This window comes from Pithys albifrons, chromosome 14 (genome assembly GCF_047495875.1).
Source record: "Pithys albifrons albifrons isolate INPA30051 chromosome 14, PitAlb_v1, whole genome shotgun sequence".
Classification (NCBI taxonomy): domain Eukaryota; kingdom Metazoa; phylum Chordata; class Aves; order Passeriformes; family Thamnophilidae; genus Pithys; species Pithys albifrons.
In genome coordinates, this window is record NC_092471.1 from 19200414 (window position 1) to 19228073 (window position 27660).

The 27660-nt window shown below is 46.5% G+C and overlaps 1 protein-coding gene across 1 annotated transcript in view; it reads right to left on the bottom strand.

Annotated features, from left to right (window-relative positions):
- Positions 1–929: 929 nt before the first annotated feature.
- ABCB7 (ATP binding cassette subfamily B member 7) overlaps positions 930–27660 on the bottom strand; it is a 52285-nt gene continuing 25554 nt past the window's right edge. Inside the window, exons 5-16 of the mRNA XM_071569131.1 lie at positions 26123–26255; positions 23688–23956; positions 22459–22547; positions 22291–22378; positions 21503–21677; positions 19496–19653; positions 18797–18960; positions 18502–18631; positions 16566–16737; positions 11213–11316; positions 8082–8189; positions 930–3674 (exon numbers count right to left, since the gene is read on the bottom strand). Of these exons, the coding sequence (XP_071425232.1) occupies positions 3456–3674; positions 8082–8189; positions 11213–11316; positions 16566–16737; positions 18502–18631; positions 18797–18960; positions 19496–19653; positions 21503–21677; positions 22291–22378; positions 22459–22547; positions 23688–23956; positions 26123–26255 (1809 nt within the window). The 3' untranslated portion in view covers positions 930–3455. The remainder of the gene's footprint in view (positions 3675–8081; positions 8190–11212; positions 11317–16565; positions 16738–18501; positions 18632–18796; positions 18961–19495; positions 19654–21502; positions 21678–22290; positions 22379–22458; positions 22548–23687; positions 23957–26122; positions 26256–27660) is intronic.

Genomic DNA, 27660 nt, shown 5'->3' on the forward strand with positions numbered 1-27660 from the left:
AACTCTCAGAGTCCTTGCAAAGCCCATTCCCAGTGGCAAAATCCAGGAGCTTTCCTCTGAAATCGGCCCCTCACAAACACAACCAAACTTGGCATTAAAACAGCTTCTGGTTCCGGACATCTCACAGATGATTCCCTGTTGGAATTGATTATTCCCAATTCTGTGTGTTCTGTAGGAACCTTCTGGATGTCCAGGCCCTGCAATATGGAAAACTGTTTCTTGAGAAAAACCCTTTCCCTCCACCTTTCAGACCAGAGACCTTGTGTCAAAAGGAAAAAAATTCCTAGGATTGAAATATTCCTATTTACAGCCTTTGCCTGTTCCTGCTGCAGGAACAGCAGATTAGTTAATTCTAAAAATAAGCTCCTGTGGGGTAGGGAGGGAAGACACATAGTTTGGGTTTTGTCATCATACAGGAAAAGGAGATGCCTCATAAAGACACTTTTCAATAAACTTCAGCTGTTCCTGGCAGCTGGGACATAAATGCACCTTCAGAGTCCCCTCACTGCTGTCAGGAGGCAATTAGGGAAAATAAAGGGAAGGCTGTAAGCTGGAATTCTGCACTGCCACTACATTAACAGGACTTCACTTCACTTCTGCACTCCAAGGAAGAAAATTAAAGTACACTTTTAAAATAATTTTTAACTGGAGATTGATGCCAGGTTGGGTTTTTTCACCCATCATTTTAAAAGAAAGAAAATTAATAACTAGCAAGGGTTTCACTCCTTTTAAGCTACTGTTCCTATATTTAGTTTCAGGGGAGGGTATAACACAAAAAATAAATGCTATTTGCAATTAAATTTCCAGAAGCACCAAATCCAGCCCTTCCCTAGTGCCCACACTGAGAAGTCTTGCATCTGATTTACAAACATAATTACATCAGTGTAATTATACTGGTGTAATTCCCAGGAATAAGTTATTTTTCAACATCCAAGAGAAAGATTTTAATTCTTAAATTCAACATGAAGAATCACACCAGAACAGCTTGTGCTAAATAGAGATGGTGAATTTCCCTGAAGAGACAAGGCCTAAAAATACAATCCTGTTGTGGTGGGCTGGCCCTGGCAGGACACTGGTGCCCACCAAACCCTCTCCATCCCTGCCCTCCTCAGCTGGGCAGGGGAGAGAAAATACCAGGAAAGGACAGGGAGAGATAACTCAGCAATTCCTGTCATGGGCAAAGCAGACTTGACTTGGGGAAATTCATTTAATTTACTGCCAATTAGAAGTCTGAGTAGGGTAATGAGAAAATGAAACCAAACCCTGAAACACCTTCCCCCCATCCCTTCCTTCTTCCTGGGCTCAACTTCCCTCCTGAACTCTCCAGCCATTCCAAGGGGTGCTGTGGTCAGTTTAATGTTGTCTCTGCTGCTCCTTCCTCCTCACTCTCTTCCCCTGCTCCAGCATGTCCTTCCCACAGGATGAGTCCTTCAGGCTCAGCCTGCTCCAGTGTCTTCCATGGGAAACACATCCTGCCAGGACCCTGCTCCAGAGGGGGCTCCTCTCTCTCTCCATGGGATCACACATCCTGCCAGGACCCTGCTCCAGAGGGGGCTCCTCTCTCTCTCCATGGGATCACACATCCTGCCAGGACCCTGCTCCAGAGGGGGCTCCTCTCTCTCTCCATGGGATCCCTGCTCCTGCCAAGACCCTGCTCCAAAATGGGCTCCTCTCTCTCTCCATGGGATCCCTGCTCCTGCCAGGACCCTGCTCCAGAATGGGCTCCTCTCTCTCTCCATGGGATCCCTGTTCCTGCCAGGACCCTGCTCCAGAAGGGGCTCCTCTCTCTCTCCATGGGATCCCTGCTCCTGCCAGGACCCTGCTCCAGAATGGTCTCCTCTCTCTCTCCATGGGATCCCTGCTCCTGCCAGGACCCTGCTCCAGAATGGGCTCCTCTCTCTCTCCATGGGATCCCTGCTCCTGCCAGGACCCTGCTCCAGAAGGGGCTCCTCTCTCTCTCCATGGGATCCCTGCTCCTGCCAGGACCCTGCTCCAGAATGGGCTCCTCTCTCCATGGGATCCCTGCTCCAGAATGGGCTCCTCTCTCCATGGGATCCCTGCTCCTGCCAGGACCCTGCTTCAGAAGGGGCTCCTCTCTCTCTCCATGGGATCACACATCCTGCCAGGACCCTGCTCCAGAACGGGCTCCTCTCTCTCTCCATGGGATCACACATCCTGCCAGGACCCTGCTCCAGTGTGGGGTTCCCACAGTGGCACAGCCTGCTCTGGGCACACCCCCTGCTCCAGTGTGGCTGCTCCATGGGCTGCAGGGCAATCTCAGCACCTGGAGCTCCTCCTGCCCCTCCTCCTTCCCTGCTGTCTGCAGGGCTGTTCTCTCACACATTCCCACTCCTCTCTGGCTGCAGCTGCTCTTACACTTACAAGCTTTTTCCTGCCTTCCCAAGTGGTTATCCCAGCAGTGCCTTATCCTGCCACTGGGGAGCTCAGCCTGGGCCAGCAGTGGGTCCAAGGAGCCATCTGGGACGGGCTCTGCTGGACACAGGGGAATCTCCTGGCACCTTCTCCCAGCAGCCCCCCCTCAGGCCCCCCAGTGTCCTGCAGACCCCAACACGGAGCTGTCCTGACACTGGAGAAGTTTGGGCTGTTGAAATGAGGAGATCATTGTAGCAATACTGTCAGCATTATCCAGGCCATTTTCTCATACATTAATGAGATAATAGAAATTTATGGAAGTCTTTATTGAATCTTAATTGCTCCCTAAGACCATGACTGAATTAGAAAAAGTGACTGCATTCTGCCTCAACCACTGCAGCAGATGCTGAGGATACAGAATCCTGAACTCAGGGTTTTTTTTCATTTTTCACTTAAAAATACTGTTAGTTTTCCTTCAGAATGATACCAATCCATTTCCTGATAGTGCAGCACAAAAGGTGCTTCTGAAGGGTGAGATGGATAATTTCAATATTTAGTTTGCTATTAAAAGCCTCTATTATTTTGTTGAGACTTTTCTTACTCTTTATGAGGAAGGACATTTTAAACCAAAACACCACAGAAGAATGTAAATGGCACCTTCCTCACTAGCAGATGAGTTCAAATTAGCCCAATTACAATAAAAACATGATATATTTATCAACCATTAATGATGAGAAATAATGTAAAACGAGGTCAGATCTGTTTACAATTTAATATTCCACATCAAGCGACTACCAGGAGAATTTACCAATATCTAAAAATTGCCATGGATTGCACTCTTAGTTGGGAAGTTGAAAGTTTTTGAAAAGCCCAGCTCTTGCAGATGCCACTGAAGATTACAGATTTCTAAAGATGCAAAAATAGAACTCCTTTGGTTGAAATTATGTCCCCCTGTGAAACTGCAAAACCCAAATACTGCAAACCCCAGAAGTTTTTGAATGCTGACTTAAAAACAAGAGCTGCATTTCAGTGTATTCTTGTGCATTTTGAACCTGCTACACAAGACTGATCCGGGATTGCTCTCAGCATGAACAGTTCCCACAGCCTTTCACACTATTGATGATTTCTTCTTCTAGCTTCTTCCTCTCCTCCTCTTTGGATGTCTGGCTGCTCCTGCCCTCCCAGTCTGGGTTGCTGTGGCTGTGCAGGACTCTGCTGCTCTGCGTGTGCCACATCTCAGAGTACAGGTTGCTGGGACTCGCCAGGAGCTCTGTGTGTGTGCCACGTTCCACAACCTTCCCCTGCAAAACAAGGGCAGCAAGTCAGGAATCCACATTAGCAGATCTTTAGGAATATGGTCCACAATTTCACAGTATGGATTAGAGCAGTTATTAATGAGAAGGAGCTTGGGGCAGCAAGGACAGACTGAATGCACAGTGCACTCGATAGTGTGTCACACTGAAAATAAGAAGCTGTGCTCTTCCCAAACTCACAGAAATGGGAATATAGGAGCCTTTTGTCCATCTGGGAAAATTTAAAGCCCACCAGCACGGAAACTTTACTACTTAAACTGGAAGAACTACTTGAAGTAAACATGGAGCTCCATACCAGGAGCAAGGTGCAAAAGCCACATGAATGTACCAAACCAAACACCTATTTGTTTTTGCTCGGTAACTGTGGGGTGATGGCCCCTGATAAGCCCTGAGGGGTTGAAGGAGACACCTCAGCCCCCTGGAGGGTGCTCCAGCAGAAAACAAAAGCTTTCAAACTGATGAGATTAACAAAGGGTGTGTGGCTCGGCTTTGCTAACGAAGATTTGGGCAGGGCTGTCCCCCCACATGGGTGGGCCCTTCCAGCCTGCGCAGTGGATTTTAGGTGAGGCTCAGCGTGCACAGAACTGGCCCCACCGTTTCAGTCCTGAGGTTCATCTGCCACGGCCGAGCGAGCTTGGACGGTGCCAGTGAAGTCCTCAGGACTAGAACCTACAGCCCCCGGCATTTCCCAGGAGGTCTCCCATCCAAGTACTAATCCGGGGCTGACCCTGCTGAGCTTCCGAGATCTGACGGGATCAGATGTCAGGGAGGCATTTAACTGCCCTACAAAAAGAATTAACAAAGGGTGGAGTGCTAAAAAAATGACACGGCCTCCCTTTGCGATATCTTCTGTGACCACTCAAAGGAGCCACCCCTCTCAGGCATCTGCATCACCCCCCCAGAACTCTGACTTTAGTCACAAAGCCACATGAAGGGGAAAAAGAGGTATAAAAAGTGTGGAGTTTAAACTCCAGCAGAGGGGAAAATGCCACGACTCTGTGAAGGTAACTGCTGCAGCTTGTCCTGTCTCCTCCTACCTCCTGGAACAATGTAGGGGTGAGAAGACCATGTGCTTTCTATTTTTCTATACTTTGCTTTCTTAACTTTACTTTTTACAAAGCTTATTCTCTTTTATACATTCTATCTTGCATCTTATGCTAAAACAGCTACTTTGATTGTTACTTTATAGGCATCTCCTTTACTAACTGTGTTTTGCTGCCTGAATACTAATAACAGTAACTTGCTTCACACTTTGCTACTTTATATTGGTTATTGCTTTTTGCTGTTCTTACTTTATGAGCCCAGCTCTGTTTTGCAACTACAGTAACTTGCTTTACTTTCAATGTGCAGTTTCTTTTTCAGCATTTGTGTTGGTAAGAAGCAGCTCTGCTCTTTCCTTTTGTTTTGTGTTAGAGTGGTGTGCAAGATTATTTTATTGTCCTGTGTTATTGAGAGAGTGTCTGGATAAGTGTTTTAGGTGGCTGTGTTTGTAGTTAGTAGTTCTTTGTTGCTGGTTTCTGTCTGTTGGGAAAATGGGATACCTTGCTGTGCTATAACTTGAGTTTGGTGTGTTTGTCTCTGTAGAATGTGTTTTGTGCTGGTTTCTTTTTGGGTCTTTTATTATTAATTAAATACAATCTTGCAGCTGAACATTCTCACCGGCAAAGGGAAACCCACAATAACTGTCCCATATTTGTATTAATAAATGTTATTTCAGGAGCTGTTGTGGGGAAAAAAGTTCCTTTTTTTTGCTATCAAGTGTGGTCCTCATGTCAGAGGTTAGAAAACCTTCCAGCCTGTGTTCTGTCCTAGTTCAGCAGGCAGTGCTGGGTTCATAAGGCTCTCATTTTTCTGAAGGCACTTACTGCTAATAATTTCTCCCTGGCTTCAGTGAGGTCCTCATAGGGAGTCAGAAATCTTTCCAGTCTGTGTGCTGTCCATTAGTCGACAGTGCTGGGTTCATAAAGCTTTGATTATCCTGAGGGTGCTTATAGCTAATAACTTGATATTAATTCAGTTAAGGCTAGAAATCTCTGCATTTCTGTCTCCCTCCTCCCTTTCACACGACAGTAACAAACACACAGAAGGAAGCCAAAAAAGAGCAAACAGAGAGGGATTTGTATTAGACAAGCAAATGACATTTAAAATCAAATCCTGAAAACAATTAGTGTAAACTGTGCTTTGATGGGTGCTCTGTAGTTTGTGTCCCTGCAATCACCACCCCAAAAACTGTGTGAGCAGTTCAGTTCATCTGGGCTGTGCTCAAGGGAAAGATCATTTATTGACCTTCCCTGAGGGAAGAGTTGGAGATGAGAACTCCATGGGAACTCCAACCCCCCAGACAACACTACCACTTTTCAAAAAACCAAACTGATCTTTTCACTTTGAGAAACACATTCAGTGACTTCAGATTAAAGTAATGTATTTGTTTTCCAGCCACTCTTTCTTCTGGTAAAGGACAGCATTACACAGATCTGATGTTTGCTCTGAATTCTGATCCACAGTTAAATCTACATCCTTGTGACAGCTGCTGAAGGACATGCTGGGAAAAAATGTGGGTCTTAGCACTTCAATTAGTAGTTAAGCAGGTGGAATCTGAACAGACATAAATCTGACCAACAGAACTGCAGAATTTACTTAAAACCTTCAAGTGATTAATAAGGAGTTAATTATAGTAGAGACCAAGCTTTTGAATTATGGTACTTTTTGTAATAACTCTTGACCAATCACCAAAGAGGCAACTTCTCTGTTCAGCCTCACAGTGTTAAAACCTGTTACTCAGGAATGATTCTGGCTCTACCTTGGCAAAGCTGAAAAAACCAAGCAGATCAAAACCAAATAAAAGCTCATGGAGCACTGCAAGTGATTTATTCCACTACTTCAATCTGAGATTCACATAAAGCTGAGATTTGTGTAGCAAAGATAGTCTTGAATGTCACCATTTCATAAGAATTCCTTCTAATTCCCCATGAAACCACTGAGTGCACTGTAGGAATAATTTATTTGCTTTCAGATGTGTATTTTAAGTCACTAAACACACCTATGATCACAAGGATATAAATAGCAACTGATAAAAAAGAAAGCAGAGATAAATTTAATGTCTTTTATCAGCAAATTAGAGCACTGCACTCTCAGCATTATCAGTTCAAAGAGTAATTATGAAGTTATTGTAAGGACATGTGTTTATCATAAATCTCCTGCCAGATACAGGTAATAGAGAAGAACATGAACTTTGGACACACTGAGTCAAGGTAACAGCTCAGTGGTGATATCAGCAAATCAAATGTTGAATTTATTGGTTATTTCTGACAAGAGAAGCCTCCAGAAAGGGAACAATGACATTTTCTACAGGTACAACAGAGAATGGTGTTCAGATTTATAACATAATGAGGTTGAACAATCCTGCAATAGTTCTATCTGGATGGAAACAGAACATGCTGTCCTGCCTCTTTCCATTGAAATCAAAAAATGTGACAAATAGACACTCAGTATTGAGAGTGAAGCCTAAATTGGGGGGACACGTTGGGAAACTTCACCTGGCAAAAGCATGTAATAAATTAGATCAGAACCATAAAAATAACAACACATGAGGCAGTCACACATGTAAGTTTGTGAAGAGAAACACACAAAAAGCCATGCTCGGGTAGAATTCCCCAGCATGGGTCACTTCCAAAGAAAGACCTTCCAGCAGGTTGGTGACAACATGGTAATTCAAACTGGACACACAGAGTCCCTAGACCAGCTGCTGACAGATGTGAAAGCCCCCCAGCAGCAGGGTGTCTTGGTTTGAGCCAAGCAACTGCCAACCCCCCCAAGCACAGAGAGAAAAGCCTCCCTCCTAACACCAAGGAAAGGGAAGAAAAGAGAGGGGAAAGGGAAAAAAAACCACTTCAAACCACGTTTATACTAAAACTACATATATTTTTACAGAAAGGAAGAGACAATTAGAAGAGATTACAAATATACACTCACACAAGTCTGCAACAACAAATTCCCCACTTCAACTTCTTAACGAACACACAAATTCTACTGTCCTAACTACACATTACTTAAGAAGAAGCTTATTCCCCAGGGAGACAAACTCAAGCAGAAAGGAGCAGACCCAGAACAACACATTTTACTTTCCTGAGGTACCCTGTGAGCCAGTGGTGGGCCTGGTCCTCTCCATCCCCCCTGGGACAGCATCGTGTGTCCTCCCAAGAGGAAGGCTGAGAAGTGACTACCTTAACCACTCCCACACTGGTTCCTACTGCCCTGGAGATGATGTCATAATGTGGTATGGAATACAAAGTTACTGGCTAGAAGAGGTCAGCTGACAGCTTCGGCCTAGTCCAGACTTCAGAGCCCAAATCTAGGCCCACCTAGGGGAACCCATAACACAGGGGATGCCCTCACCTGATCCAGCACGATGATCTCGTCTGCATCCACCACTGTAGACAACCTGTGGGCAATGAAAATCGACGTCCGGTGCTTCACCATGTCCCTCATGGCTTTGAGAATGTTCTGCAAGGGTGGAACACAAACTCTTATAAGCTCCTTGGGGGGGATGAGGAGAAATAAAATGCTGCTGGAAATATGCTAATTACTGCAACCAAGTTTTGAGAGACACCTCTGCTACTGCTACAGCTGCATAATAACAAACAGGCATCATCCAACAGTCCTGGCTCTCTGGGGAGGTCCCAGATGATTGGAGGTTGGCGAATGTCATCCCAATCCACAAAAAGGGCTGCAAAGCTGACCCTGGCAACTATAGGCCTGTCAGCCTGACCTCCATGCCTGGCAGGGTTATGGAGCAGTTCATCCTGAGTGCAATCACACAGCACCTTCAGGGTGGACAAGGGATCAGACCCAGCCCGCAGGGGTTTAGGAGGGGCAGGTCCTGTCTGACCAACCTGATCTCTTTTTACGATCAGGTGACCCACCTGGTGGATGAGGGGAAGGCTGTGGGTGTGTCTATCTGGACTTCAGCAAGGCCTTTGAAACTGTCTCCCATAATATACTCCTGGAAAAGCTGGTAGCCCATGGCCTGGACAAGTGTCCCCTCTGCTGGATTAGGAGCTGGCTGGAGGGTCGGGCCCAGAGAGTGCTGGTGAACGGGGCTGTGTCCAGCTGGTCTCCAGTGGTGTTCCCCAGGGGTCTGTGTTGGGTCCAGTCCTGTTTAACATCTTTATTGATGATTTAGATGAGGGGATTGAGTCCATCATCAGCAAATTTGCTGATGACACCAAGCTGGGAGGGAGTGTCGAGCTGCTGGAAGGCAGGAGGGCTCTGCAGAGGGATCTGGAGAGACTGGAGAGATGGGCTGATTCCAATGGGATGAAGTTCACCAAGGCCAAGTGCAGGTCCTGCCCTTTGGCCACAACAACCCCCTGCAGCAGCACAGGGTGGGCACAGAGTGGCTGGAGAGCAGCCAGGGGGAAAGGGACCTTGGAGTACTAATTGACAGGAAGCTCAGCATGAGCCAACAGTGTGCCCAGGTGGGCAAGAAGGCCAATGGCATTCTGTCCTGTATCAAAAATAGCGTGACCAGCAGGCCCAGGGCAGTGACCCTTCCCCTGGACTCAGCACTGGGGAGGCCACACCTGGAGTGTTGTGTTCAGTTCTGGGCCCCTCAGTTCAGGAAAGAGATTGAGGTGCTGGAGCGAGTCCAGAGAAGAGCAACGAGGCTGGTGAAGGGACTGGAGCACAAGTGCTGTGGGGAGAGGCTGAGGGAGCTGGGGGTGTTCAGGCTGGAGAAGAGGAGGCTCAGAGGTGACCTCAGCACTGTCTGGAACTGCCTGAAGGGAAGTTCTGGCCAGCTGGGGGTTGGTCTCTTCTCCCAGGCACTCAGCAATAGGACAAGGGGGCACGATGGGCTCAAGCTCTGCCAGGGGAAATTGAAGTTGGAGAGCAGAAAAAAATTCTTTGCAGAGAGAGTGCTCAGGGATTGGAATGGGCTGCCCAGAGAGGGGGTGGATTCCCCATCCCTGGAGGTTTTTAAACGCAGATTGGCCGTGGCACTGAGTGCCATGATCTGGTAAAGGGACTGGAGTTGGACCAAGGGTTGGACTTGATGATCTTGGAGGTCTTTTCCAACCCAACTGATTCTATGATTCTGTGATTCTAAGTATCTACCAACAGACGAGTCCCAGGCATGAAGTATCTGCGGTTCTGGTAAAGCCTCAAACTACAAAAAAAGCTTGTATTCACAGCAAACCACAGCTATCTCAAGGGACAAAGGAAGAGAAGTGTCACTAGATTGCAGGAAACCTTCCCCATGGAGCCATGGTACACAAGCAACAAACAGCAGTAGAAGCATCTGAAAATAGTAACTCATCATCATCATCATCCTTTCCAATGAAAGCTGAAGGAAAAAAATCCCCCTCGATATCATGGCAATGAGGAACATAAAGTTAAAGCAATTCTGGGAATTATTTCTCTAATGTAGCGCTTCCTTCATGAGCCCTCTGCCACCTTCCCAAACCCATTCCTCTGCAAGGAGCACTAACTGGGAATTGGTGCCCTCACTACCATCAGTGAAATGTCCACTTTATTTCCCTGAAAACTCTTTTTTTGTCAGAAAACATTTCCATTCCCAGGCACACTCTTGTGGAAAGGGCTCATTTTCCTTTGTTGCCTTTCAAGTGCATTTCTGCTCTGAAACTTTCAGCTTTGCTTACGACTCCTGCACGAGATACAGCAGGAAAGAATGCACATGCTGTTCTGTAGAGCTGAGTGTGTTATGGACATTCCTGGTCCACAAGGGAGCTGTGCTACATTTCAGGGCTGTGCTGGATGGATGTACAGTTCACACTCTGATTTCTTTGTACTGGAAAATGAAAGTAATTTAGTGATTACGGGTCAATAAATTCACTCAATAATCTGCATAAGTGAACGCAGTCACAGCTCAGCTCTGGGTTTTGATGACATTACTTTGGGAAGTGACTGCTGGGGCTGAGAGTTTTGTGCTTAAGCCAAGGTGTTGTTATGAAGCCTGATGCAGTTCCTGTCACAGTGTCACGACATCCATGTCACAGCCCTTCCTGTGAAATGAACTCAAATGAACAGCAGCACTGCAGGTCCCACCCACCTGATCTGCAGCTCAGGAAGGTGCTGCACAACAAGCAAGAGGTTTTCTGTCCTGCATTATGTCACTATTTATGAGACATTTTTAAAGGATGCTACATGACATCCAAACACCCTTTAATGTGGACTGGAAAGCTTCACACTTCAAGGCCACCTGAGGTATTTGCACCAGTTCCAAGGGATAAATGTGTAAAGGTGAATGGGACCTCCAGAGGGTAACAGAAAATGTCCCAGGGAGAGCTGTCACCCCTCACAGTGTCCCCAGGCAGACTCAGCATCTCTGCTCTGTCTTCAGGACAACAACTTAGACACAGCATCTCTCAGTAATACTGAGAAAACACTTGACAGCACTTTGGCAAAAAGAACAGAATTCTTTCTGAGAGGAAGAGAAGAGGGGAAAAAGCATCAGAATCAGACACAATTGCACCATTTGAGCTTTAGAATTGTTTATCCCAATTTACCTCTTCTGTAATTGAATCTAAAGATGATGTGGCTTCATCATAGAGAAAAATATGTGGCTCCTTTAACATTGCTCTAGCAATTGCAACTCTTTGCTTTTCTCCACCTGAATGAGGGAGGAAGAAGGAAATAAAAGAAAAAAATCAAGTTAGAATTGTAATAGACTTAATTCAACAGCAGACATGACCCCTGAGGCTTGGTTCTTGTTTTTTTCCTTTTTTTTTAATAGACACAGTTACTGCTGACAGAGGTCTGAGACATTACATAAGACAGCACACAAGTTCCTGTACCCTGGTGATTCAAGATTGCTTATCCCTCTGGAAAAGGACAGAGAATTATTTTGTATCTGCTGTAAGGCAGGAGCCTGGCACAGGTAAGTACCAGTGCTGTAGAGCTGCTCACCCTGTGAGAATGAGCCCTTTCACCTGGGCTGGGCTCTGCCCCATCCAGTAACTCTGCACACACAAATCCTGGTTCCTCTCCCCAACAACCACTGCTCTGTCCATGCTGCTGTACTGGATTTCATGCTTCCTGCCCACACATTGTGCCTTTCAGGTAACCTTCCACTCCACAATGGCAAGTTTCATTCAAGAACACAGTTAATATGGTACTGAAAACCACCTTCAGTCTGCAACCTACAGCCTGGTGGTTTCTAGTGTAACCCAGTTTCAGTCTAGTTTCCCTTCCTTCAAAATTCTTACAGCCAACATCTACTCAAGAATAACTTGGGGCAACTTTTACAGACAGGAAAACAGGTGCATTTGAGAACTTAAAATCTGCCAACCATTTGGTATGCAACACAAACACGTCACATTTGTGCACTTGTCCTCCTCTGTTTTACTCCAGACTTCAAAACATTCCATTTAATACCATTACATCCTTGTTAATGTTCCATTCCTATCAGAACATGCTTTCATAAACCATTTACAAGGCTGATGGAAATGCTGCAGTTCACATTTCAGACTGTCTTTGGCAGAACTCAGAGCAATTAGAACTGTACCATTCACTCAGTCTATTTTAATGTGCTCTCCCTCCCTCTCCTTTACAGCATGTTCAGAACTCACAGCTTGACAATACCCATGTCTGAAAGCCATCCTACAACAACAAAATCCCTTCCATTTGTAGCACATCCACTTGTTTCATGTTCTTCCCCATTCACACTCAGGACAGCAGCACATGAACAGTTTCATTCACTGACAGGGCTTTGGCTCTGCCTATCACACATCTGTGAGAAAACACTGACATGGATTCTCCTTTGAAAGGCCCAGACAGCTTGGGTTTCATTCTCTGCTGTTGATGAATCAAACACTGAGACCAGTAGGAACTGCACTAAATGCTACTTCACCATTTCAGTTGTTAAAATTCTCACTGCAACTAAAACCTTGTTCTTCCCTCATGCACATGAAACACCTGGATTTCAAAGAGGACCCTTCAATCCACAGATCTTTCAGCCCCACTATTTCTGTCACAAAATACTATTTAATAAAAAGGACAAAACAAATCAGTACTTCATGTTTTTCTTAGAGTAGAAGTATAGGAAACCTCAATCAACTTTTAAAAAAAACCAAAACAACAACCAAAACCCATCAATCCAGATGCAGAAATTAGTCCAATACCTTTATAAGAATTTAGGGAGCCATTTCAGCTCTTCAGAGAAGGAGAGATCCCAAGTAAAAGATGCCATACTTTCACAGAGCTACTGAAGGAACTCAAAGATTTTCACTTGGTATCTCCAATGCTTTGAACAACTGAACCACTGCTGAGAGCACCAGCCCAGGACTCCTGTACCTGACTGCACACATTTTGCAGCTTGGTCACTGCTGTTATTTGCCAGCCCTCACCTAACTGCTGAAAACAAGAAACTCAAGCTGCTATTTCAGTGGCAGATACCAACTCCAAGCTCTTTTTCTGTCCCCAAGGAATTCCACTGTCTTTCTCCTAAGTATTTTACACACTTTTATTTTCTTTAAATACAAACAAAGCAGGAAAACCCCCACATTTCCACACTTTCCTTCACTTTCTAAACATACTTTTGTTGAAGCACTGGCAGATGGGTGTTTTGTGGCAGCAAAAAATGAAGGGTGGAGTAAAGGCAGAACCCATTTTCAGAAAGGCTCTGTGACAGGAGTCTTGAGGCCAGAAGGAAACTCTGACATACCCACACACAATGCTCCAGGTTTAGAATGGGACATGGAATCATGGAATTGTTCAGGTTGGGAAAGCCCTCTAGGACCATGGAGTTCCCCAGCACTGCCAAGGCCACCCCTGACCCATGTCCCCAGGGGTCACATCCACATGACTTTTAAATCCCTCCAGAGATGGAGACTCTGCCCCTGCCCTGGGCAGCTGTGCCAGGGCTGGACAGCCCTTTGGGTGAAGAAATTCTTCCTACAATCCAACCTAATCTCAACATAAGGTTAAGGCTTTGGAGCAACCTGATCTAGTCCCTGCTCACAGCAGGGGGGTTGGCCTAGATGGTTTTAGGTGGTCCCCTCCAACCCAAACCATTCTATGCTTTTATAAACACTGAGACATTTCAAACCTATTGTTAGACAAATCCTCTTTCTAGAAATTACCAGTGTGGGAAGACAGGCAGCACAAGAGAAATCTTTCACCATTATCACCATTCTCAAGTCTGCCAGTACCTGCATTGTATCTTTTTATTCCCTCACCCACATTTGTGCTTCACATATTTTATTTCCCTTCTCCCCTTCTCTGTATTCCCCTTCAGCAGCTGTGCAGTGTTCTGCACACACGTTCTGGGGGCAGATTGCAACCTCTGAGCCCTGTTTCAGACAGAGCAGGACTCCTGCATGCATCACTGCAGAGTAAGAAATACCAGACACAGCTGTCTGTGCAACAGGCAGCCCCTCTGCCTGCACCCACTGCACCCCCTGCCCCTGCCCTTCAGCAGGAACAGGGCCCAAAGCACACACAGACAAAGTCCTCAATCTCATCCCACTACCCACACTATGAGGAAGATCATTTTTACTTAAATGGATCTCCATGCTTTATATCATCTCATTTAACAACATCCCCTGAACACACACTCCTTTAAACATCTTGCAGGCTCCAGCTGCCTTACACTGCAGATCTTCAGATTAATATTTAGCCTTTATAGTCATGTTTTGGGGCCCCCACTACAAGGACACTGAGGGCTGGAGCATGTCCAGGGGAGGGAATGGAGCTGGGAAGGGGCTGGAGCAGCAGGAGTGGCTGAGGGAGCTGGGGGGGCTCAGCCTGGAGAAAAGGAGGCTCAGGGGGGACCTTCTGGCTCTGCAATCCCTGCCAGGAGCGGGGAGCTGGGGGGTGTCAGGCTCTGCTCCAGGGAACAGGGACAGGAGAGGAGGAAATGGCCTCAAGTTGCACCAGGAGAGGTTCAGGTTGGATATAAGGAAACTCTTCACAGAAAGAGTGTTTAAGTAATGAACAGGCTGCCCAAGGCAGCAGTGAAGTCACCATCGGTGTTGGGTTGAGCTGGCAAAATGCCAACAACCCAACACAGAGAGAGAGAATCCACCCCTCACAGGGAAGAGAAGGGAGGAAAAAAAAATGAAAAGGAGAAAAAAACCCCAAACCCCAAAATAGCGAGATTCTTATACAAAAGAGAAGACAATTAAAAAGAGAAGTGAATATAATACATATATATACAAATATGAGGAAAAACCAAACCAACAACAACAACCACTGAGTCGCCCACCCAACAGCACAGACCTCCACCACCCCAGCTCACAAAAACACTCCAACAAACTCCCCCCAAAGGACACCTGGCAAGAGAGGAGAAAACCAACAACAAAGAAACAAAGGTACTTCCCAAACCAAACAGCTGTGGAGTGGTGAATGAGGCCCAACACCCCCAGCAAGGGTGAGAGCAGGTCTGCTCAGCACAGACCACCAAAGGACTGATCAGGCACTGGCTACACCTTCTCTTATACTTTATTTGACGTCAAAATTATATGAAATATCGGTTTGGTTGCTTAAGTCAGGTGATTTTTGTCCCCTCTAATCTACATCGGGTTATCAGGGCCTACTAAAATTCAGGCTTACATCTAGGCCTAACTAAAACTAGCACACCATCCCTGCAACTGTGTGTATTGGGGTAGATTTGCAGAGGAGGCAGAGACAACTTGGGCTGCAGTTTGATCAGAAGGCTACACTGAAGACAAAGGACTTTATTTTTAGTTATAGTTTCACTTTTATCTGCTCTTGTTTATAACATGCCAGCACACTATTGGTTAATTAGTTCACCTAACATACATGGAAACATCCTACTGGGTACAAAGTATCACATATTCTACAGATAGTTCTCTGGTCTTTAAGGGTGCATTTATTAATTACCTCAGACATTTGGAGATACACACACACACTGTCATCCCCTACATGTGTGGACGTGGCACTTGGCCATACTGGGCGTGGTGGGATTTATAGAATCATAGACTCAATTGGGCTGAAAGAGACCTCTGAGATCATCAAGTCCAACCCTTAATCCAACTCCACTGTGATCACCAGATCATGGCACTCAGTGCCACGGCCAAGTTCACCTTAAAAACCCCCAAGGATGGTGAATCCACCCCCTCTCTGGGCAGCCCATTCCAATGCCTGAGCACTCTCTCTGCAAAGAATTTCTGATGTCCAACCTAAACCTCCCCTGGCAGAGCTTAAGCCCATCCCCTCTTGCCCTACTGTTGTTTACCTGGGAGAAGAGACCAACCCCCACCTGGGTACAACCTCCTGTCAGGGAGTTGTGGAGAGTGATGAGGTCCCCCTTGAGCCTCCTCTTCTCCAGGCTGAACACCCCCAGCTCCCTCAGCCTCTGCCTCTCCCCACAGGGCTTGTGCTCCAGTCCCTTCTCCAGTCTCGTTGCTCTTCTCTGGCCCCGCTCCAGCCCCTCAATCTCTTTCCTGACCTGAGGGGCCTAGAACTGAACACAACACTCCAGGTGTGGCCTCCCCAGTGCTGAGTCCAGGGGAAGGGTCACTGCCCTGGGCCTGCTGCCACCCCATTGCTGAGCCAGGCCAGGATGCCATTGGCCTTCTTGCCCACCTGGGCACACTCTGCTGGCTCATCTTCAGCCTCCTGTCAATCCAACCCCCAGGTCCCTTTCCCCCTGGCTGCTCTCCAGTCACTCTGTCCCCAGCCTGGAGTCCTGCAGGGGGTTGTTGTGGCCAAAGTACAGGACCTGGCACTTGGCCTTGTTAAAAGGTTGGACTTGATGATCTTGGAGGCCTTTTCCAATGTTAATGATTCTGTGCCATAGGATAAATAAGCTAAAAGCAAGTCTGGCTGAGGAATAAACTCTGCACTGAGCTCTGAGGCTGCAGAAGGGATAGAAGGAACTTGCGTGTCTCTCCCTACCTGAGAGCTTGAGGCCTCTCTCCCCGACCTGGGTGTTGTAGCCATTGGGCATCCTGAGGATGGCGTCGTGGATCCCGGCCAGCCTGGCCACCGCGTGCACCTGCTCGGGGCTGGCGCCCGTGTTCCCGTACAGCAGGTTGTAATAGATGGTGTTGTGGAAGAGAACAGCATCCTGTGTTGGGGGAAAGAACAGCTGCAGTAAGAAACCACGGAAAAACTGTCCCCAAACCGTGGAAGAATTCAATACAGAAGAGCTTATATTTTTCTACAAAGCCTGAAGGGAAAAGTGTTGGGTCCTGCACTTTGGCCACACCAACCCCCTGCAGCAGCACAGGGTGGGCACAGAGTTGCTGGAGAGCAGCCAGGGGGAAAGGGACCTGGGGGGACTGAGGGACAGGAAGCTCAGCATGAGCCAACAGTGTGCCCAGGTGGCCAAGAAGGCCAATGGGATCCTGGCCTGGATCAAAACTAGCGTGGCCAGCAGGCCCAGGGCAGTGACCCTTCCCCTGGACTCTGCCTTGGGGAGGCCACACCTGGAGTGTTGTGTTCAGTTCTGGGCCCCTCAGGTCAGGAAAGAGATTGAGGGGCTGGAGCGGGGCCAGAGAAGAGCAACGAGGCTGGAGAAGGGACTGGAGCACAAGTGCTGTGGGGAGAGGCTGAGGGAGCTGGGGGTGTTCAGGCTGGAGAAGAGGAGGCCCAGAGGTGACCTCAGCACTGTCTGGAACTCCCTGAAGGGAAGTTCTGGCCAGGTGGGGGCTGGTCTCTTCTCCCAGGCACTCAGCAATAGGACAAGGGGGCACGATGGGCTCAAGCTCTGCCAGGGGAAATTGAAGTTGGAGAGCAGAAAAAACTTCTTTGCAGAGAGAGTGCTCAGGCATTGGAATGGGCTGCCCAGAGAGGGGGTGGATTCCCCATCCCTGGAGGTTTTTCAACTGAGCTTGGCTGTGGCACTGAGTGCCATGATCTGGTAAAGGGACTGGAGTTGCACCAAGGGTTGGACTCGATGATCTTGGAGGTCTTTTCCAACCCAATCCATTCTGTGATTCTGTGATTCTAAGTGTTTGGGGACATTTTTTCCCCAAAAATGGGATTAATGTATTTTGTGTCCTAAGTATGTATGTCATGCATACTTTCACTACTTTGCTAACTTGTTACGGGTGGTAATCAACTATAAAGCTAAACCACTTAAAGCTGGAGGCATTTTCCCATGGGGAGGCTTAAACACATTTCAAAAATTGGATCTATATGATGATCCATACAAAACATGGCATTTCCTGGGGGGAAAAAAGGCTTGGTGACTTGCAAAGGAATTAAGACAACATCACTGCATTAGGATTGACCTTCACTGAACCCCAGGACCAGAACACTGAGGATTTTAATTGCAATGGACTATCTGGGGAGAAGGAAACATGGAATAGCTGAGGGGGAGAAGGAAACATGGAATACCTGAGGGGGAGAAGGAAACATGGAATACCTGAGGGGGAGAAGGAAACATGGAATACCTGAGGGGGAGAAGGAAACATGGAATACGTGAGGGGGAGAAGGAAATATGGAATAGCTGAGGGGGAGAAGGAAACATGGAATAGCTGAGGGGGAGAGAAGGAAACATGGAATAGCTGAGGGGGAGAGAAGGAAACATGGAATAGCTGAAGGGGAGAAGGAAACATGGAATAGCTGAGGGGGAGAGAAGGAAACATGGAATAGCTGAAGGGGAGAAGGAAACATGGAATAGCTGAGGGGGAGAGAAGGAAACATGGAATAGCTGAAGGGGAGAAGGAAACATGGAATAGCTGAGGGGGAGAGAAGGAAACATGGAATAGCTGAAGGGGAGAAGGAAACATGGAATAGCTGAGGGGGAGAGAAGGAAGCATGGAATAGCTGAGGGGGAGAGAAGGAAACATGGAATAGCTGAGGGGGAGAAGGAAACATGGAATACCTGAGGTACAACTCCTATTGCTTTTCTCAGACTGTCCAAACTGACATCTTGGATGTTCTGTCCAGCAACATAAATATTTCCTTTCTGAGGCTCATAGAAACGAAACAATAATCTCACAATTGTGCTTTTCCTGGAATTGAAAAGAATTGAGTTAATGCCACATTCTGGTTTGTCTTTTAAAATCTCCAATTGGAATTGATGTCACAAAGAAAAATTACAAAAAGCAAACACAAGAAGCACCATGTTTAAGAAACTAAATTCTGCATTGATTGGCATATTTAGTCCATTTACCCACCCTGACCCACTACCTCCTACAATGGCCACTTTCTTTCCTGCAGGGACTTCAAAGGACATTCCAGCAAGGACTTCCTGCCCCTCAAGGTATCCGAAATGCACATTATCAAAGGCGATGGTGGCAGTCTGGGGGGTGATCTGCAGGGGGGGAGCCAGCTCTTTGTCCTGTTAAAAGAAGAGTTCCACTTGATCTGCTGCCCAGAAAGTACCTCCAGTGGTTCAACAGGCAGAACAGTCAATTTGCCAGCTCAGAAAAAGGCAAGCAGTCACTCCAGTTATGACACATGGAAAATAATTATCATTTGCTGCACAAGTGACACTGGTTTGTTCATCCTTTTCCCCAAAGGAGGTAAAAATTTCTGCTGTGAACACTCTGCCTCACAACTTCTTTTGCAGTAACAAATTCAGCATCATTAATTACCAACAAAAATAAAAAGCACGAGGCATGAACACTTAAATTAAAAAAACTCAATACAAACACAGCGTCCATGAAACAACTTTTGCTTCTTTGCAAGAAAAATACTCAACTGCTATTGCAGTAACTGCACTTAAAGAGGAAGCAGAACAGCAGCCTTACACACAACTCATTCATGAATAGAAATTAAACCTGGAAGGGAAGCAAATGGGGTGAAATGATGGCATTGCCACAAACAGTCCTATCAAACACCCAGATACTTTAGGAAAATAAGCTACTACTTACTTTAATTTTGGTATCTACACTGAGAAGTGTAAACAAGGTATTCATATCTATAAGTGCTTGTCTTGTCTCTCTGTACACTGTTCCCAGGAAGTTTAGGGGAAGAGAAAGCTGGAACAGCAATCCATTCACCATTACTAGATCTCCAACAGAAAGGGTGCCTTGAGACAAAATGGATGTGAGAGAATAAGGAGATTTGAAGGGTTGTCTTGTTAGGAAGTAGCAGAAGAATTTAAAAATAATCCAGTCAATCAATTCGAGTTTCTTTTACCACATTTCCAAATCCATATATTTAAATAGCAAACAACATCCATTCCCAGAACATCATATTTTATATAGGAAGGTGCCTGAAATGAATGGCACTGTCTGTGTGGATTTCACTTTAAAAAAGATATAACAGCACTGGAAAATAAGGCAAGCAGAATATAAAACATCAGATGTACAGCTGCAAATTCCACAGACACATAAAGGGGCCTGAATAAGTTAAGAAGGGGAGCAGCTAATACATGAAAGTACAAATCAGGGAAGATAATCTTAAGTACAATTACAGACAAATCCAAGTGATAGAATTTGTCACCATCAAGAGAACTTTCACATTATAGCCCACAAAGCTGCTGAAACACACAGTGAGAACCTTTGGGCAGCTTAGTATCAAACAGGCTGATCAAGGGGAAACTCAGGATGACACACAGCTAAAGGCAAGTGCCAAGTCAGTTCAGCTGAAACAGACCCAGAAGGATGATTTAAAGCCCTATTTCCACCATCCTGCTTAAAGCTATTCTAAATTTTCCTCAGAACAGCCATGAACTGCACCAAGTGACTGACCTGTTCACAGTGTAACCCTCCCCTGCCCTGGCACCTCTTAAAAAGCAGATGCAAGAAAGACCACATGGTATAAAGGTCTGCCCTTCAAACACTTCTGGATGTTAACAGTGTTTAAAGCACCAATATTTTTACTCTAAACCCACCTTGCTTTAGCTGATCCATACCCAATATTGCAATTGAATTGTACTTTCTACACAAGCAGGCTTTGTGTGGTAAATTAGACTAACATAGATTAAACGCCCTAACATGTGGAAACAATTGTTTGAATAATGTGCCCTTATTAATCTAAGGAAAGTGAAGGATTAAATAAGGTAATAAAACTACTGCAGACAAAGCACATGGGTATACACACTTTGGGGAACAGTTCTGAGTCTTGCCAACATGGGAAGGAAGAAGGGGAAAAGAAAGTGGGTCTTGGTAGAAAGCCCACATGACTTGGATTTTTAAAAATGTCTTTCACAACCCTTCAAGAGAAACTTCCTGAAGTGACATTTTCTTGGGACTGATGCCTAAGGATTTTGGTGTGTTTTTGTAGATTTTTAGAATCATGTTACATGGATTCTCCTGGGTTGCTCACATCTGAGGTGAGTTACTGAAGCTCTTTCTCACAGATTCATGAGCTTTCTCATGCCCTGCCAAGGCCATGGTGTTTGTGAGAAGCCACCTCTACACAGTGTGAGGACAAAACACAAGAAGAAGGCTTGGGGGTCCTGGAACTTCTCCAAGGGGCAGTTCTGAAGACCCTCATGGATGGGGCACAGAGGGAATGAGGATCATGGTTGATTATTGATATCTCATATGTAAATTGCTAGAGAGGTTATAAAATGGTAACATCCCTGGTCATTTTTGCACAGACCTTCTGGTCTGCATCTTAGAAGCTTCTGATAAAGTTAACCTGTGTATCTTTCTCCATTAAACTGGTTTTCAGTGTCTATTTTCACAGGGATTTAGGCAACAGGATCTTTCCCTAACTGCTAAACTTTTAAAATTGTTTTGATGGCATCATACCAGTTATTCCTACATATACAAAATGGAATTAATAATACCACAAGAAGCAAAACTCCTAAGCAAAACCTCTCAAAATAAACTATCACATCAACCATAAGTTAGTTAAAATTAACTCCTCTATTATGGATGAATCAAGGTAAAGGAGAGTCATTTTTAGCTTCCAGACAGAAGAGTTACCTGCAACAATGCCCTGGCTGGCAAGCACCATGATGGCTGTTAGGCCAACGCTGAATATGGCACTCTGGCCAAAGTTGAGGAGAGCTAAAGTAGAGGTAGTCTTCAGGGAGGCATTTTCATAGGTCTTCAGGAACTCATCATACCGTTGGGCTTCATATTTTTCATTATTGAAATACTACAATACACACAAAAATGGGAAATGTGACAGCCTCAAACATTATTCAGCTGTTTAAGTTGTTATAAAATAGAGTATTAACATGCTGCATGGACAGATACACACACAACTCCTCGCCAGAAGATGTAACAAACTAAAGAGGAAAGAATCACAGAATAGGCTGAGCAGGGAGGATCACTGAGTCCAACTCCTGGCCCTGCACAGACACACCAACAATCCTGTTCTATTCTGTTGTCCAAACACTCCTGGAGCTCTGGCAGCTTTAGGGCTGTGCCCACTGCCCTGGGGAGCCTGCTCAGTGCCCACCACCCTCTGGGGGAAGACCCTTTTCCTGGGATCCAACTCAAGTTTACATTTTGCAGAAACTGATGGTCAAGGTGATTCAGTCATGAGAGACACTTCTCATTGTTCATGAGCAAAGAGATTCTTTCAGGCCCCACTAACAACCTCCACGCTCCTCTGTCAATGCCAGGCAGTCCTCTGCAAATGAATAATGTTTAAAAACACGCTATTGCTCCAAATACATGGCCCTACAAAAGATGAATCTTATGACTCACTTGCCTAAGGGTGACAAAAGCAAGACAAAGAGCCTGGTAGTAAAGACTGGCCTCACCTTCACAGTCTCATAATTCAGCAGCGAGTCAATGGCAGCATTACCAGCGTCGTTATCGGCTTTGTTCATCTCTATGCGAAACTTGGTCCTGCCAGGGAAGGTGTGGCACAGTCAGGGGCTGAGCTGAGCTGTGCCCAAGCCCCCTCAGAGAGGCAGTGCCAGCCTTACCTCCACTGGGTCACGGCAATGGTGAACGCTGCGTAGGCTCCCAGGGTGCCCAGGGTGACCAACGCGAACTCGGCGCCGCACTTGTAATACTGCAGGGTTGCAAAGGAAAGGAAAATCAATCACACTCATTTCCACTGTTGTCTCCAGCTAAGCCATCCTGATTTTGAGACGAGGATTCTGAGGGTCCCTCTGAATAACTTCAGGCTTATCAAAGGCATAAACTCAAAAGGAAAGCAGCAAAAAGGATTTAGATGAGAAGGCCGGAGGTGATGACCAAGAGCTTGTGTATATAACACTGCAAAATTCTTTTTGCCATTAGAAAACATAAATGCTGCTGATGTTTGTGCTGTTATCACAATTAAGTATTTCTTTCCATGCTTTTTGGGCAGATTTTGAAAGAAAGCAAGCTGAAGACTGGAAGAAGAAATAAATGGCCTTGCAAAACAACTTATGAAGTGTCTTCTGTGCTTCAGAGCACACCAGGAGAGAAGAGCCCTGAGGAAGCAAAGCATGTTGGTGGCAGTTGGCTGATCACCAGCGTGATCTGCAACCTCCAATGGTTATAAAATGTAACATCAACAAACGTTTGAACTGATGTTGTTACATCCAAACTTGAGTAAGTCCTTCTAAAAAGGGAAATAAAACAAGATTCTTGTTCTTAATTTAGCCTAAGCTATGTAATCAAGACTTAGATTTTAGCCCAGAAATACCCAAAGATCCTGATTTCAAACACAAGAAGTGTGATTTATAACAGAAAAGTTTAAAATTGAGCTTATTAAGCAAGGAGGAGAAGCCAATTTTCCAAAGCTAATTTTCACTTTTAAGTTCTGGAAAGAACGAATAATCACTCCCTGCTCTGTCATCAACACACTAACCCACAACGTTCCTGGAGGTCTATATTCTGCTTCCTCACTATTTACCTGGATATATTTGACACTTGTGTGCATGGTTTACTGTTCTGATTTCATTTTTCCAACAATTCTGAAGAAAAACATTAAAAACTATCCACATAAATACCACTGGCTGAAGACGGGCGTTAAACATGAAAATAATTTTAAATAAGTTGATTCAAAGTAACTAATTATGGATTGCTCTCCTTTACAGGAGTTGCTTTCACAACTAAGTTTGAAATTCTATTATTGTTATACTAAGTAGACTTTGGTAAGAGCAAAACAATGTATTATTATTCCTCAGTGAGATGATTCCAACACTGGAAAAACACCACGTACCAGAATCCCACTGACCAGAGCCACTTCAAACATCGTAGGGCCCAGGTTAAACACCAAAGCACTGAGGACAAAGCTGATGCCCCTCGTGCCCCTGTCGATGGTTTTGGACAGAGCTCCTGTTTGCCTGCTCAGATGGAATGCCAGATCCAGGTTGTGGAGGTGCAGGAAGACATTCCTGGCTATCCTGCGGATGGAATTCTGAGCCACCTTCCCAAAGACTGCATTTCTCGCCTCGTTAAACAGCGCTGCCCCAGCCCTGGAGACACCATCTGAAAAGGGATGAAAAAGTTTACAAAATGAAAATAATTATATTTTCAACTTCCCTTCATGCATGAAATTACACTAGACTCATTCTTTATATATTTTCAAGATTTTCAGTTCAAATGTAATTTATACTTAATTGGCCCAAGCCTTATGCAATTTTTCATTTACAAACCATTGTGTGCACATTTAAATCAGTTTCTTTTGCAGCTGGTTATGAGAAAGGGCAGGATTTATAATCAAGAATAATTTCTAAAAGCATTATTTCATTTTTTAATTGGAATACCAGAAGCAAAGTCAGAGAATATTGGAACAGACATCAACATAGAGTAACTGTGAAATAGTTATGATGCTGTGAGGGCTGGAGCCAGCCAGGTTGGGGCAGCTGGAGGTGCTCACCTGGAGAAGAGAGGGCTACAAGGAGAGCTCAGAGCCCCCTCCAGTGCCTAAAGGGGTTCCAAGGGAGCTGGAGAGGAACTCAGGACAAGGCATGAAGGGACAGGACAAGGGGAGTGGCTTCCCACTGCCAGAGGGCAGGGTCAGATGGGATACTGGGAAGGAATTCCTGGCTGGGAGGGTGGGCAGGCCCTGGCACAGGTTGGGCAGAGAAGCTGTGGCTGCCCCATTCCTGGAAGTGTTCAAGGCCAGGTTGGATGGGGCCTGGAGCAACCCGGGCTGGTGGGAGGGGGTTGGAAGGAGATGATCTTTAAGGTCCCCTCCAGCCCAAGCCCTTGTGTGATTCCATGCAGAACCACCCACCAAGCCCTTGTGTGATTCCATGCAGAACCAACCACAGTGCTCAGCAGTGCCAAAGCCAGCAGCTCTGCTGCCCCCTCCCCTCCTGAAGGGCAGGAACCCTCGTGCCCTCCTGAAGGACAGGAATCTTTGTGCCTCCTGAAGGGCAGGAACCCTCGTGCCCTCCTGAAGGACAGGAATCTTTGTGCCTCCTGAAGGGCAGGAACCCTTGTGCCCTCCTGAAGGACAGGAATCTTTGTGCCTCCTGAAGGGCAGGAACCCTTGTGCCCTCCTGAAGGACAGGAATCTTTGTGCCTCCTGAAGGGCAGGAACCCTCGTGCCCTCCTGAAGGACAGGAACCCTCGTGCCCTCCTGAAGGACAGGAACCCTCGTGCCCTCCTGAAGGGCAGGAACCCTCGTGCCCGCCTGAAGGGCAGGAACCCTCGTGCCTCCTGAAGGACAGGAACCCTCGTGCTCTCCTGAAGGACAGGAACCCTCGTGCCCTCCTGAAGGACAGGAACCCTCGTGCCTTCCTGAAGGGCAGGAACCCTCGTGCCCGCCTGAAGGGCAGGAACCCTCGTGCCCGCCTGAAGGGCAGGAACCCTCGTGCCCGCCTGAAGGGCAGGAACCCTCGTGCCCGCCTGAAGGGCAGGAATCTTTGTGCCTTCCTGAAGGGCAGGAACCCTCATGCCTTCCTGAAGGGCAGGAACCCTCGTGCCTTCCTGAAGGGCAGGAACCCTCGTGCCCTCCTGAAGGGCAGGAACCCTCGTGCCCTCCTGAAGGACAGGAACCCTCGTGCCCTCCTGAAGGACAGGAACCCTCGTGCCCTCCTGAAGGACAGGAACCCTCGTGCCCTCCTGAAGGGCAGGAACCCTCGTGCCCTCCTGAAGGGCAGGAATCTTTGTGCCTCCTGAAGGACAGGAACCCTCGTGCCCTCCTGAAGGGCAGGAATCTTTGTGCCTCCTGAAGGACAGGAACCCTCGTGCCCTCCTGAAGGGCAGGAATCTTTGTGCCTCCTGAAGGACAGGAACCCTCGTGCACTCCTGAAGGGCAGGAACCCTCGTGCCCTCCTGAAGGACGGGAACCCTCGTGCCCTCCTGAAGGACGGGAACCCTCGTGCCCTCCTGAAGGGCGGGAACCCTCGTGCCCTCCTGAAGGGCGGGAACCCTCGTGCCCTCCTGAAGGGCGGGAACCCTCGTGCCCTCCTGAAGGACGGGAACCCTCGTGCCCTCCTGAAGGACGGGAACCCTCGTGCCCTCCTGAAGGGCGGGAACCCTCGTGCCCTCCTGAAGGGCGGGAACCCTCGTGCCCTCCTGAAGGGCGGGAACCCTCGTGCCTTCCTGAAGGACGGGAACCCTCGTGCCCTCCTGAAGGGCGGGAACCCTCGTGCCTTCCTGAAGGGCAGGAACCCTCGTGCCAGCGCCAGCAGTGCCACTCACAGCCAATGAGAACAGCCGTTGCCAGGGTGGCCACCGTGCTCGGGGCATCGCCGAGGTGCAGCACGTTTCCAGACACCTGGTTCAGGTTGTCCACTGCATATTTAAACATGAAGGGAACCAATATATTCATGGCCTGGAAGCAGGAGAACAGCAATTAGTCCATATGCATTAAAACATGTCCATGTGCACGACTATATTTTGTAAACTTGCTCTTCCAGTCTATTTAGTCCTTAAACACTTAGTGCAGGTGAAGGGCTCTTTATTTCAAGCACAATATTCTCCACACTGTTAAATCTTCACGGCGGGGTTAGTTTGTCTCTCTCACTGTCTCCTTTAAGTATCGATTTCTATCCTGAACCAACTGTACACTCAAAGGCAGGTGACCCGGGCTGAGCTCTCAGGACAGCAGGGCAGGCCCGGGCAGTGAATCAGGCAGCAGACACTGCATGACACACTCTCAGAGCTGCTAAATGGTGTCGTCATTACAGGCTGTTTGCTCTTTGTGGCGCTGACAACATCCAGCAGGAACATGCCCTGCTACAAAGGAAACCACTCACCCACACGTTGCTAACACAGGGTCATCAGGCTGTACCACACCAGAGGCAGAGAAAATAAGGCGACCCATCCTTTGTCTCTCTGACTGTCAATGCTGCCTTAGAATTCAGTAATGCTTTCCATTTGCAACACCATTATAAACATTAACTTATTATCTACATCAAGCCCGGGGTTTGGCACAGCAGCACAAAAGACCTTCTGTACAGTTCACAAGACACTACAAATTACTTTAAAAATAGAGGAGTTTTCAAACAAAATCCCGAAGTGACATCCCCAGCCCATCCCACAGTCTGTCACTGCACATTTCTGGGAGGGCACAAACCCAGATACACCTCCCTGAGCAGGGGGTTCCCTCTGCCTGTAAACCCCAAAACAGCTGGATATTTAAGCACACCCACTCCATGATTTTTTTGACTGTAGCACAAGAAAACACTGAAAATCTCACAGAAAACAAAATTCTTAAGTTTTGTTAATGATCCATTCTTACATCACTCATTCATACCAATAAGACAATTTGCTCACAAACTTCATATAATTAATAGAGTTCCTTAATTGAAACTGCTCCTGTCAAGATTTGAAAATGTGGGCACAAGATTTTTAGCAGTTGAACAAGTGTGTTATGACCTACAATCTTACAGTCATGGCAGATACTAAAATATTTTACAGTAAGTTGACTTTGTTAAAGCCAGGGGGAGGTTTCAGTATCCGGAAAAAACTCTGGGTAGATAATAAATTCTTTTACATGAGAAGAAACAAAAACATAAAGCAGATTGAGACAGATATTTCAGCTCTTCCCACCAAATAATCTCACTTAGAGCTCAACTGTATTTAGGGACATCTGTAAAAGCTGAAAGCCCAGGGAAAAACCTGTAAATTAACCAGATAAAACTGGGGTTTGAGAGAAGAGAGTGCTACAGTCATTCATAAATTCAGTCCAAGTTCAAGCAGGAAGGACAGGCCTCCAGAAATTCTAACAACTCTCC